Below are 14,138 nucleotides of genomic sequence, written 5' to 3' on the forward strand. Positions count from 1 at the left end.
TTATTGGCCATAATAAAGAGGTCATGTGAATGTTTAGAATTTTCGAAATAGTGTTGTTGAAAATTCTATTGTTCAGGCTGGTCAGTAGACGTCATGTGGATATTTAAATAGCTTTTAGCGCGTAGTTAGGGAGTGTATTTCCGCTTGACTGGATAAGTAAGTTCGTTTAGAACAGGGAGGAGCTGTATGTATGTATGTGTGTGCGCGCAGCGCCGTTGTGTGTGTTTATATGTATGTTGGGGCGCGCGCGCGCGTGTATATATGTGTATGTGTGTGGGTACAATTTTCAATATTATAGTTGCTGGCCTTGTGCCTGTATCGGGAAGCAACGTATTTGTGTGAAGTCAATATTTAAGCCATTTCCAAAAAATAGTGTTGGATGTTTTGCACCCGTATTCAATTATGTGTATGTGTGGAACCATATATTTGTGTGTGTCATGGTGTTAATATGGGTAAAGGTGTGTGTAGGGTGTGTGCAGGTGTAAGTGTGTTGTTGTGGGTTCGTGTTAGAGGCATCTGTTTAGAAGTGGTCTGTATTTATTAATAAGGTGGGATTCCATGGTTATTCGCTGGGTATGAGTGGCATTGTCTTTAAATTTGTAGAGGGGAAAGATTCTAAAATTGGGATGGAGTTGTGCGGCACATAACCATGGAATCCCACCTTATTAATAAATACAGAAGCTAATAAATACTTGAAGCTATTCCTGATATAGACTGCCTAGGGGACGCAACTCGACCTTTTTAACTCTCAACTCCATCAATATCCAGCTACTTGAAGCTATTCCTGGTAATGTCCACGTCTACAAATCTATTGATAGGACAGCAGACCCTGACGAGCTTGCCGATTATCTTGTTGAATTCCTGAATTCACTTGAACCGCCAGGCCTGCCGCCACACATCCTGAAGTTAAAAGTCGGTGCGCCCATTATGCTCATCAGGAATTTGGTTCCACCTAAACAGTGCAACGGCACACGTCTGGTTGTGAAACATTTGCCACCACATTTAATGATGGCCACAATACTTACCCGTTGTGGGAAGGGAGAGGACATCTTCATTCCACGCATGCACCTTCAACCGTCGGGCGTTGACCTACCAATCCACTTCAGGCGTTCTCAGTTTCCTGTTAAACTCTGCTTCGCAATGTCCATCAATACATCCCAAGGCCAAACGCTATAAGTCGCTGGGTTACAGTTGGGTGAACAGTGCTTCGCCCACGGTCAACTCTACATGGGCTGTTCACGTGTTGGGAGGCACAATGATGTTTTCATGTTTTCGCCCAAAGGGACAGCTAGGAACACCGTATACACAGAAGTATTCGAGTGAAGAGAAGACATTGCAACCTACACATGCACCTTCGTTCCCTAGAGGGAAAGAACTAGATTGGGATTAGTCATTGCCTACTAGGGGCTCTTACATACCCGGGCAACGCCGGGCTATGCTGCTAGTAACTCATATTTCATAACTCTTCATAATTCCTCTTCATAACTCATATTTCATAACTCTTCATAATTCCTCTTCATAACTCATATTTCATAACTCTTCATAACTCATATTTCATAACTCTTCATAACTCATATTTCATAACTCTTCATAATTCCTCTTCATAACTCATATTTCATAACTCTTCATAATTCCTCTTCATAACTCATCCCACCCTGATTAACTTCTCAGCCAATATAAATATATTTTTATAATTAATTATCTTTCCTGATCTTCAATTACAATTCATTTGTACAATGGAATTATTTTCCTTTTGTTTGTTTCAGAGGCCAAAAGCAATTTCTTAAAATTGTATCCACCAATTGTTAGCACTCAGGGGCTTCCATACGATTACAATTCAATCATGCATTACAATCCATATGAATTTGCTATAGACCGAAGTATACAAACAGTTGAATCTCTCAAGGAAGGTGTAACAATTGGTCAACGCATTGGTATGAGTCAGTTAGACATTCTTCGAGTTCAAAAATTGTACGGATGTCCAGAACGGAAGATAGTTGTCCGCCAACCAGGTAAAAGGATTTATCCTAGTAATTCTTTAAAGAGAGTTTGTGGAAGAGACTGGGTAGCAGGGAGGTGTAGGGTGGATGTGAAGGGGGTAGGTTCAATAGAAGGATTTAATTAGGATGAAAAGGTGTTCCAGCATCATTCTTGCTACTAATAATACAGCATTGATATTCCTCCTCTAACGACCTTTTCTAAATTAGTTATTCATTCCTCCTCACTTCTCAAAGGCTTTCTATTACCATTTCCTTATAATTTTTTTACTGATTCCATTCTAATTTTCCTTTTTGAACCATTCCCTGTAGGGTTCACTGTATAACCCTATAACTGCTACCTTCAGGTTCCAGAAAGTGGGTCCCTGTCAAAAAGTCTTAACTCATTAGAAACATGTAGTCAGATCCACAGAATTGAGGACAACATGTACTTTGCTTTGTCCATTTTCCTAAAAATCTTATATGAACACATTGATTACATTGACCCCAGTACTCAACTGGTATTTATTTTATTGACCCCGAAAAGATGAAAGGCAAAGTCAACCTCAGCGGAATTTGAACTCAGAACGTAAAGACGGATGAAATACTGCTAAACATTTTGCCTGGTGTGCTAACGATTCTGCCGGCTCATCACCTTCAATTAATCATAATCATAATAATAGTAATAATAATAATAATAATAATAATAATGATAATAATAATAATAATAATAATAATAATAATAATAATAATAATAATAAATGAACTTGAAGGCCTATTGCGCACCGTGAAAGCATTCAGCGATGACATCGGGATGGAGTTTGGACTTGAGAAGTGTGCCAAGGCCACTTTCCAGAAAGGGAAAGTGAAGACCACAAATTCAGTCGTGTTAGATGTTGACACAGTCATAAGAGAGCTTGAGCAAGAACAAACATACAAATATTTAGGGATAAATGAAGGCTTGGTATTCAGCATGCAAGCATGAAAGAGAAAATCAGGAAGGAATGTTATAGGAGAGTTCGTGCAGTCCTGAAATCTGAACTAAATGCATGTAACAAGGTGTTAGCTATAAATTCCTTAGCAGTTCCAGTTGTTACTTATAGCTACAATGTGTTGAACTGGAATATGAGTGAAGTAAAGAATATAGATAGAAAAATACGCAAGCTGCTGAGTTGTAATAGGATGCACCACCCAAAGGCGACGTAGATCGCCTTTACCTCCCAGAGCCCAAGGAGGTCGAGGCTGATCCAATTTGAACTAGCTTACAAAACAACCACAATTGGACTGGCCAAATATCTCGAAATATCGAATGACTGGATGCTAAAGCTCGTGGAAAATCACGAGAGACGAAAGAAGCTTCATTCTATCATAAAGGAAAGCAAAAAATTTGCTATTGATCTCGTGCAGGATACCCAAACTGAACAACCCGAGGGGAGTACGGCAACTATTGTTGCAAAGAAGGTGAAAATGATGGCAATGAAAAAAGCGCACGAGCAATTGGCTGATAGGTGGGAGGAGAAACCTCTGCACGGCAAATATGTGACCCGCAGCAAACAAGCTGATGTTGACCAGAAGCAAAACCATCAGTGGCTACGGAGCTCAGGGCTAAAAGCAGAGAGCGAGGTTTCATCCTGGCTGCTCAAGATCAAAGCCTATTAACCCGGAACTACCAGGCCAATGTGATGAAAAATGGAGCAGACCCAAAATGCCGATTCTGCAATGACATGATTGAAACAGTGGACCACCTAATCTCTGGATGTAAAGTCTTAGCACCAATGGAGTATAAATTAAGACATGACAGAGTTGGCCAATATCTCCACTGGCTAATAAGTCGGCATTACAATATCAAAACTGCCGACAAGTGGTATAATCACCACCCTGAGGCTGTAACTGAAGGAGAAAATGTAACCATTCTGTGGGACTTTCCAGTACATACAGACCGAACCATCAAGGCCAATAAACCAGATATTGTTGTGAAAGACCAAAACAATAAAGTTTGCTTATGATCGACATGAGCATCCCCTGTGATCATAATATCTCAGCGAAAGAGTTTGACAAGCTCAGAAAATATAAAGACCTACTCATTGAAATTGAGAAAATGTGGCATCTCAAGGCGGTTACAATACCAGTGATTGTAGGAGCACTAGGAATGATCAAGAAGGGAACCGAAAATTATATGAGAATGATCCCTGGCTTACCATCCCTGCAAGAAGTGCAAAAGATTATCTTAACTGGTACATCACATGTATTGAGAAGAGCATTGTCGATGTGAGAATTATTACGACCCATGTAATTTAATTTAACTTTAAAAAAAAAAAAATGAACGAACTATTGAGTTTAGTTTAATGGCCTACCAATGTATACTATGAGTTTCTTTGCCCTAAGAGTCGGGAAGACACTCGGCAAGAAATGGAAGCAAATTTGAAAGAAGAAAAGAAAGGTAATAATAATAATAATAATAATAATAATAATAATAATAATAATAATAATAATTGTCTTAAAAAGATTGTCTTAACTGGTACATCACACGTATTGAGAAGAGCATTGTCGATGTGAGAACTGTTGCTGCTCATGTATTTTAATTTAACTTTAAAAAAAAAAAAAAAATGAACGAACTACTGAGTTTGGTTTAATGGCCTACCAATGTATACTATGAGTTTCTTTGCCCTAGGAGTCGGGAAGACACTCGGCAAGAAATGGAAGCAAATTTGAAAGAAGAAAAAAAAAAATAATAATGATAATAATAATAATAATAATAATAATAATAATAATAATAATAATCATAAAAATAATAATAAATGCCCTGATGCAGTACCAGGCAGTGGCTCTCATGGCTTCTGATCTTAACTGATTGGAAGTATTATCATGTACATTGTTCTGTCTTGGTATAAAAGATGGGCTACAGCAAATATTCTGCTCAATACCACAGATTTGCTTGTCAGTTGTTGGACCTTAACCAGTTGAGCATGTCCCTTAGTGGCTGATGATATGTGCATCTCTGATCACGAGCAGAAGTAGTGGGGGAGCATCATAGCCATGTGTTGAGAGGGATTCTTTGGGGTTTGAATATGTTTCCAGAGGTGAATTATTCAAACATAGCATGGTATGTAAAAATGCCACAGAACCACTATTATTAGAAGTAAGAAGGTCAGGCTTGTGTAGGATGAAAGATTGCAAGGATAAAGCACTGTACAAGCACTTGAGAATGAATGAAACTGAAAATAGGTGAGCAAAGAAAAGAATGCATGGTCAAATTCATAGGGATGTTGAAGATACGACAGACAGAGGAAAAAGATGGCTGTGGATGACTAAAAGTGATTTAAAACCGGAAACAGAGGCTCTAGTCTGTGCTGCCCAAGAACAAACTACATAAAATACAGAATAGACAACACAGCAGAAAATGATAAGTGTAGAATCTGAGGACAAAACTGTGAAACCGTATGTCATATTACCAGCCAATGTACACCACTAGCCCAGAAGGAATATAAGAAATGCCACAACAATACAGCAAGGCTCGTCCATTGGACACTTTGCAACAAGTATGGATTTGACTAAGAAAAAAATTGGTATTACTACAAACCCGAAGGTATCATCAAAACTGATAATGCAAAGATCCTGTGGGATTTTATGATTCAGTACAACCATAAGATAGAGAATAGGAAGCCGGACATAGTCTTAATTCAGAAAGAAAACAAACTATACTGGATCATAGATATAGAATGCCCAGCTGACAACAAGGTATGCAATAAGGAAGAATGAAAAGTTGAGATATATGACAGGTTAGCTTGGGAAGTTAAGCAGTTGTGGTCGATGAAAAAGGTAGCAGTAGTACCAATAATTGTCGGAGCCCTGGGAACAGTGAGTAAAAATCTCAAGAAGTATGTGGAACAAACAGGGGCTGCAATAAAGGTGGAGCACTTGCAGAAAACAGCACTGCTTGGAACTGCTCGAATACTCTGGAAGGTGCTTGAAAAATTAGGTGTTACTTTAGTTCACTGGTAGTGAACTGCTGGCACCATAGTACATCTCCAGCATTAGAAGCTGTGCAATGACAATAATAATAATAATAATGATAATGATAATAATAATAATAATAATAATAATAATAATAATAATAATAATAATAATAATAATTTCTTTAAATTTTATTAATAACTAGCAGTATCACCCGGTATTGCTTGGGTTTGTAAGGGAAATAACTATATAAGCATTTTTAGAGAGTTATAGCCAAAAAATAGCAAAAAAATGCATTAAAAATGGGAAAAAAATGATGGTAAATTTTTTTTAAATCGTTGACTCATCGTAGACATTTTTAGAGAGTTACTTTCCTTATATAATAGCAAAAAAAATGCATTAAAATGGAAAAAGATGATGGTCAATTTTTTTTAAAAAAATCGCTAATACCCAGAAGGGCTCAATATGAATCACGACTATAAGATACCCGGTTTTGGTTAAACTGCACCGCAAAATGTGGGAGTAGTTAGGAATCTAAATCGTAGGAGACAGACACACAACTTCTCTTTTATATATAAAGATAAGAATGAAAATAAGTCCTAGCTTCAAAAGGCCTTGGAGAAAATAGAAAAGTAAAATTATTTATTCTATGAAAGAAGGAATATGGAGCAGAATCAGTATTTGTTGAAAGGTTGGCCATGTGCGGCATCTGGAAATATCAACCAAGAATGAGATGAGAGTTTCACAAACATTTCCATTAACAAATATATTGTAATGAGATTTCATTTGAAAATTGCTTTCTTTTTCATCAATGTCCATTGATGGCAGCTGGTTTGGTGACCCCAAACTGTACCTTTGATAGTGATCTGTGTGGATGGACCCATGGCGAAATTAGTCCAAATGTGAAAAATAACACTTGGATCAGAGAAAATGAGGAAACCTTTACTTGGAAGACAGGACCTTCCAGGGATCATACGTATGGAACATTTGAAGGTGAGAATATTGAAGTTCACTATTTCAATAGAATTTAAATGTTGGACAATGAACCAAAGTGTTTAGAGATCAGATTCAGTGTGAATCCTGAACTCATCATCATCATCATCATCATCATCGTTTAACGTCCACTTTCCATGCTAGCATGGGTTGGACGATTTTGACTGAGGGCTGGCGAACCAGAAGGCTGCACCAGGCTCCAATCTTGATTTGGCAGAGTTTCTACAGCTGGATGCCCTTCCTAACGCCAACCACTCCGAGAGTGTAGTGGGTGCTTTTTATGTGCCACCAGCATGGGGCAGTCAGGCGGTACTGGCAACGACCTTGCTCTAATCTTTTTACACATGACACCAGCACAAGTGCCAGTAAGGCAATGTTGGTAACGATCCCGCTCATATGGTGCCCTTCTACGTGCCACCGGCACGGAAACCAGTTGGCTGCTCTGGCAATGATCACGCTTGGGTGGTGCTCTTGGCACCCTACTAGTACGGGTGCAAGTGCCAGTAGGGCAACGCTGGTAATGATCACACTCGAATGGTGCCATTTTATGTGCCACCGGCACGGAAGCCGGTTGGCAGCTCTGGCAACGATCACACTCAGATGGTGCTCTTGGCACCCTACTAGCACGGGTGCAAGTGCCAGTAAGGCAACGCTGGTAATGATCACACTCGAATGGTGCCATTTTATGTGCCGCTGGCACTGAATGAAGAGAGTTTCTAACAAAAGTGAGAACACAAAGGCCTATCTTCAGAAGGATACAGCCAATGGAATGTGTATCTCCATAAGTCCTGCCATTTTTGCATAACTGGATGGGCACAGATTAATTCATATCCATCTGAAGATGGGCCTTTATCTCTGCTTTGTTTAGAAGCGTTCCCCATTTCCCTTATCACCTTTACTTTGCGCACACACACACACTCACACACACTCACACACACACACTCACACACACACACTCACACACACACACTCACACACACACACTCACACACACACACTCACACACACTCACACACACACACTCACACACACACTCATGCACACACACACACTCACACACCCTCACATACACACACGCTCACGCACTCACACACACACACACACACACTCACACACACACACCCTCACATACACACACACATCACACACACTCAGACTCACACACACACACACAGACTCACACACACACGCTCACACACACTCACATACACTCACACACACACACATTCACACACAAAGACTCACACACGCACACTCACATGCGCACACTCACACATACACGCACACACACACACACAAACACTCACACACACACACACACACACACACGTGCACATCTTGTAAATTCTTCTCGCCTCTCTATCTTGCTAGGTTACTTCCTGTATTCCGAAGCTTCATCAAATGCTGGGTCTGTTGCGAAAATCAGGACGCCAACTCTAAAGGCAGGCGTTCACTGTTTGTCATTCTGGTACCACATGTATGGCCACAACATGGGCTCGCTTTCTGTCAACGAATTAGTGAAGGGCAAAACACTGACAAAACTGTTTACAAAATCTGGGAACCAAGGAAACAAATGGATCAATGGGAGAATCTCTTTTACTGCTACTGAGGACACAAAAGTAAGTTACTATTCCTCAAGTTACGTACATACACACACTCACACACATGTATACATATATACATGCATACATACGTATATACATATATGCATATATACATATATACATGCATACATACGTATATACATACATGCATATATACATATATACATACATGCATATATATATACATATATATATATATATATATATATATATATATATATATATATATAAGAAAAATAAATCTCATTATAAACAACATGGACCCATTTTCTTCTTAAGAAAAAATATTTTCATATAAATTAAACATTGTATCATGAATAGCGATTGCGAAACCGGTCGATACATTAAAAATGATACTATAACCATGTAAGTGTGCGTATTTTCTGTTTTTATTTTTCTTATATACATTACAATCCACCACGTGGGGACAACTGAAATTTCTCTTTTCTGTTACTACTACTACTATATATATATATATATATATATATATATATATATATATATATATATATATATATATATATATATATATATATATATATATATATACATATACACATATAGGTGCAGGAGTGGCTGTGTGGTAAGTAGCTTGCTTCCCAACCACATGGTTCCGGGTTCAGTCCCACTGCATGGCATCTTGGGCAAGTGTCTTCTACTATAGCCTGAGGCCGACCAAAGCCTTATGAGTGGATTTGGTAGACGAAAACTGCATGTGTGTGTGTATGTATGTGTGTGTATGTGTGTGTGTGAGTGTGTGTGTGTGTGTGTGTGTGTGTGTGCATGTTTGCATGCATGAGTATGTATGTATATATAAGCATAACACACATATATATATATATATATATATATATATATATATATATATATATATATATATATATATATATATGTATATATAAATGTATGTATATTTTCAGTGAGTACAAATAACAAGGGAAAAATAAATAAATAGTTACCAGGGTAGCAAAAATTGACATAAATGCCAAGGATATTACAGCCTACTCATAAAGGCGGAAATTCCAGGCTAAAGTGAAATATTTTTCTATAACACGATTAATTAAGAAATGGAATCAAATGCAGTTGTTATTCAAATCATTTATACCTACAACATATGTTTTGAAAAAAGCATTGAGATTATTTCAGAAGGAATAAAAATAATGTAAAACAATGCAATCACCTCGTCAGGGAAAAAACCAAAAAAACACATCAATAAGCTGTTTTAACCGAATGTGATTACTGCGTACGTAAGTGTATGATGTAAGAAGAATGCTAGCAAGTTATGTTTTAAAAAAACATTTATAGATTTAATGTCAAAGGTAATTTAGCGAAAGAGAAGGAGGAGAAAGAAAGGAATTAACAGAAAATTAAGAGTTGGAAAATATTAAATTTGAAAATAAGCTATGGGTCTGTAAATACACGCCTGATAGTTTTGATATTATGATGGGAAATTCTGGCTCAGCACAACTGGTTGATTTGGTATGTATACCCTTTATGAGATGGTTGACCAATTCCCAAACATCAATGGAGGTCTGTATCGTGATGATTGTCTACTCTACCTTCAAAATGCTTCTAACCAAAAATTACAAAGGGTTACAAATAGCTTCCTTAAATTTTCCAAATCATGGGCTTAAGCATTGTTTTTGACGATGATATAACTAAAGCCAACTTTTTGGATATTACCCTTAACTTATATAATGATTCATATTTCCCATACCACAAACCCTCAACTAATTTAAAATAGATTAACTCTTTCAGTAATCAACTGAAGACTCTTACAAGAATCTTAGAAATTTCCACTTTCTAGATTATCTCTAAATGTTGATATCTTTAACGATAAAGCCAAATTTTATAACTGTGCTTTACTTAAAGCAGGCTATAAAGAAAAAATCACATATATCGACCCTATTGACATTTATTCTGCCTCTATTTATCAGGACATGAAAACACATCATAATGGTAATAACAATATAAATTTTAGTTGAAATAATAACAATAAATTGAAAAATGTAATTTTGCAATGTAAGGGAAGTAACTGTTCTTTGTTTCCCTTTATACATAATAAAATAAGTTTATGACTTTTAAAGATAATTACCCAAATAACAAGGTGGGTTGTAGTAAAACAATTTGGTTGATTATTCAATTTGATAAGCTGATGAAATCCAACCTCCCTTATCAGTTTTGTGAAGCTGTAGATAAGAATTTTCCAAAAAATTCCAGATACCATTCCATTATCAATTCACACCAAATTAGGATAGGTTTTTCAAACACCAAAACCCTTTCACAAATAATTTTTTCGCATAACCATAAGTTATTAAATACAAAACCACTTAATGAAAATAATAACAGTGATATCATTAACACTAACCATTCTTTGAACGATAATAACAACAATATTAATATTTCTGATATAAATTCAAATTGAATTCATTTCTTTAGCCTTTAATTCTAAGACTAGAAACTCTGTTTATCAATGTAAAATTACTTCCAGTTTTTATATATTGGTAGCTCTTCATCTCAGTTGTCAAAAAGAATATCTAACCATTACTCTACATGTAGACATATCAATAAATGCAACAATATTTGGCTTAGTAAATTAGTTTGGTCTCTAAAGGAACATAATAAACAATACGGTTTGGAATGGAAAATTCTATCTAGATCCTTCCTATACGACAAAGGTAAATCTTTTTGTCTGCTCTGTAATGAAGAGCAATTTTTCATCCTTTTCTTGAAGAATTCTCTTGTAAACACGTTTAAAGAATACGTTTATCATTGCAAACATTGGCAAAACCAAACCTTTAGTTCCTATAAGTCATTTCCACTAATCTATAAAATTCGACCTTTAACTGTCTTCTTACATTTCATTTCCACTACATATATCTATTTCCACACTTTTAAACTTTATTCACATTCATCTATCACACTATATTTTTCCACTCTTAATTTTCTTTTAATTCCTTTCTTTCTCCTCCTTCTCTTTCGCTAAATTACCTTTGACATTAAATCTATAAATGGGTTTTTAAAACATAACTTCCTAGCGTTCTACTTACATCATACACTTACGTACGCAGTAATCACATTCACTTATAACAGCTTATTGATGTGTTTTGTTCCTTTTTTTCCCTGACGAGGTGATTGCATTGTTTTACATTATTTTTATTCCTTCCGGAATAATATCAATGCTTTTTTCGAAACATATGTTGCAAGTATTAATGATTTGAATAACACCTGCATTTGACTCTGTTTCTTAATTTATCTATGTTATGTATATATATACATAAAATTATAATTTAGGGTATCTAAGAGATACCGCCACGCTGGAAATAGCAGCCAAAACCTGACTCTGAAACCACATTAAATGTTCATACAGCACCAGATCGATATTAAAATTAATGATCTTATCCTTATTTATCTATGTTTTCATCATCATCATCATCATCATCATCATCATCATCATCTATTTCTTTACTACCCACAGAGGGGACAAACAAGGACAGACACACGGATTAAGTCGATTACATCGACCCCAGTGCGGAAACTGGTACTTAATTTATCGACCCCGAAAAGATAAAAGGCAAAGTTGACCTGGGTGGAATTTGAACTCAGAACGTAACGTCCGCTTTTATGCTAGCATGGGCTGGACGATTTTGACTGAGGGCTGGTGAACCAGATGGCTGCACCAGGCTCCAATCTTGATCTGGCAGAGTTTCTACAGCTGGATGCCCTTCCTAACGCCATATATATCATCATCATCATCATCATCATTGTTTAATGTCCATCTTCCATGCTAGCATGGGTGATATATATATATCATTCAACTACTAACGGAGTCGAATAATATTGTTAAGGCCGTAATTTACTCACAAGCAGCATCTTCAGAACTTTGTCGTTAATTCAGTTCTTAACCAAATTGAAAACTGTTAACATTTTTGCAGAGGACTGGTCCCTAGCTAAATTTTGGCATAAAAAGAATTGAGATTTGGTCCAGTAGAAAAAAAAGCTTACATCAAAATTTGTAGTAACACCACCAATCAAGTTTAGATCTAAATAACTTTTAATTTAAAAGCAAAATATACTTATCTTAGCTTCAATGACAGAAGAAAGCATGAAGAATTTCATAGTTTTGCTCCCATGCAACAAAAATTTATATCAAAAATGTTGTGACATAAAATATGAAAAAATATTGGGTTTAAGTAGTGGAATGTGACTGGGCTAAAATGTTTTGCTAACCCAACACCCTCACCTGAAACTCAAAATGTTTGGTTGCTTATTAAATTCTTTAATTTATTTCTCCACAGATTGAATTTGAAAGCACCGTTGGTTCAGTGCAGAGTGACATTGCTATCGATGATGTGATGGTGCTTGATGCGAAATGCTGACAAACTGTCTTGGTACAAATTCTTCAAAATCACCAGAACACACCTTTACCTCAAAAACTGAAAAACCTTTAACATTTGTTTCTGTTTGTTGTACGTGTTTAGGTCATTCAGTATGTATACATCTAGCTACACCTGCACACACAAACACACAATGCACACACACACACACACACACGCGCGCACACACACACACACACACACACACACACACACACACACACACATATCCATTCTTATTTTTGTTGTAATAAACCTAAACCCCATTCCATGTTTTGTTGTTTTATTTGCATATTTTGTCTATTAAAATAGTTTTAGCAATGAATGTTTTATGTAAAATCCTCCACAAAACAGAGTTGTCTTTAATCTTAAAGTTGAAACGAAATTTTAAAAAAAATTACTTAAATATCAAAATTCCTATTTTCATTACTTTTGTAAAATTACAACTTTTAATAAACTTCCTTTGTAGCATTATCAGTAATACAATATGATAAAATATTTTTCTCATTTCTATCTATCTATCTATCTATCTATCTATCTATCTATCTATCTATCTATCTATCTATATATCTATCTATCTATCTATCTATCTATCTATCTATCTATCTATCTATCTATCTATCTGTCTGTCTGTCTGTCTGTCTATCTATCTGTCTGTCTGTCTGTCTGTCTGTCTGTCTGTCTGTCTGTCTATCTATCTATCTATCTATCTACCTGTCTGTCTGTCTATCTATCTATCCATCTATTTATCTATCTATCTATCGATCTGTCTGTCTGTCTATCTGTCTATCTATCTATCTATCTATCTATCTATCTATCTATCTATCTATCTATCTATCTATCTATCTATCTATCTATCTATCGATCTGTCTATCTGTCTATCTGTCTATCTATCTATCTATCTATCTATCTATCTATCTATCTATCTATCTATCTATCTATCTGTCTGTCTGTCTGTCTGTCTCTCTGTCTATCCATCTATCTGTCTGTCTATCTATCTATCGATCTGTCTGTCTGTCTGCCGTATCTGTATATATAAAGGGAAGATAACACTGACAATCTTCTCAGACCACAACATGGTAGAACTGACGATGTATGGTCCAAAGCCAATTAATGATGTATTCCATACAGATGGCACCTAAACTCTGTCCAGTCTGAACATCTACAAGTCTGACTGAAAAACCGATTATCCAGCAAAATTGGCCCCAAAGTCCCTCTATGCAAGACATTGATAT

At 36.3% G+C, this 14,138-nt stretch overlaps 1 protein-coding gene across 1 annotated transcript in view; it reads left to right on the plus strand.

Annotated features, from left to right (window-relative positions):
• Positions 1-13,080, plus strand: part of LOC115215900 (thioredoxin domain-containing protein 16-like) — a 117,360-nt gene extending 104,280 nt beyond the window's left edge. Inside the window, exons 28-31 of the mRNA XM_036509237.1 lie at positions 1,767-2,012; positions 6,759-6,923; positions 8,295-8,542; positions 12,826-13,080. Coding sequence (XP_036365130.1) covers positions 1,767-2,012; positions 6,759-6,923; positions 8,295-8,542; positions 12,826-12,906 — 740 coding nt within the window. The 3' untranslated portion in view covers positions 12,907-13,080. The remainder of the gene's footprint in view (positions 1-1,766; positions 2,013-6,758; positions 6,924-8,294; positions 8,543-12,825) is intronic.
• The last annotated feature ends 1,058 nt before the right edge of the window (positions 13,081-14,138 follow it).

Source organism: Octopus sinensis, linkage group LG1 (genome assembly GCF_006345805.1).
Source record: "Octopus sinensis linkage group LG1, ASM634580v1, whole genome shotgun sequence".
Taxonomy (NCBI): domain Eukaryota; kingdom Metazoa; phylum Mollusca; class Cephalopoda; order Octopoda; family Octopodidae; genus Octopus; species Octopus sinensis.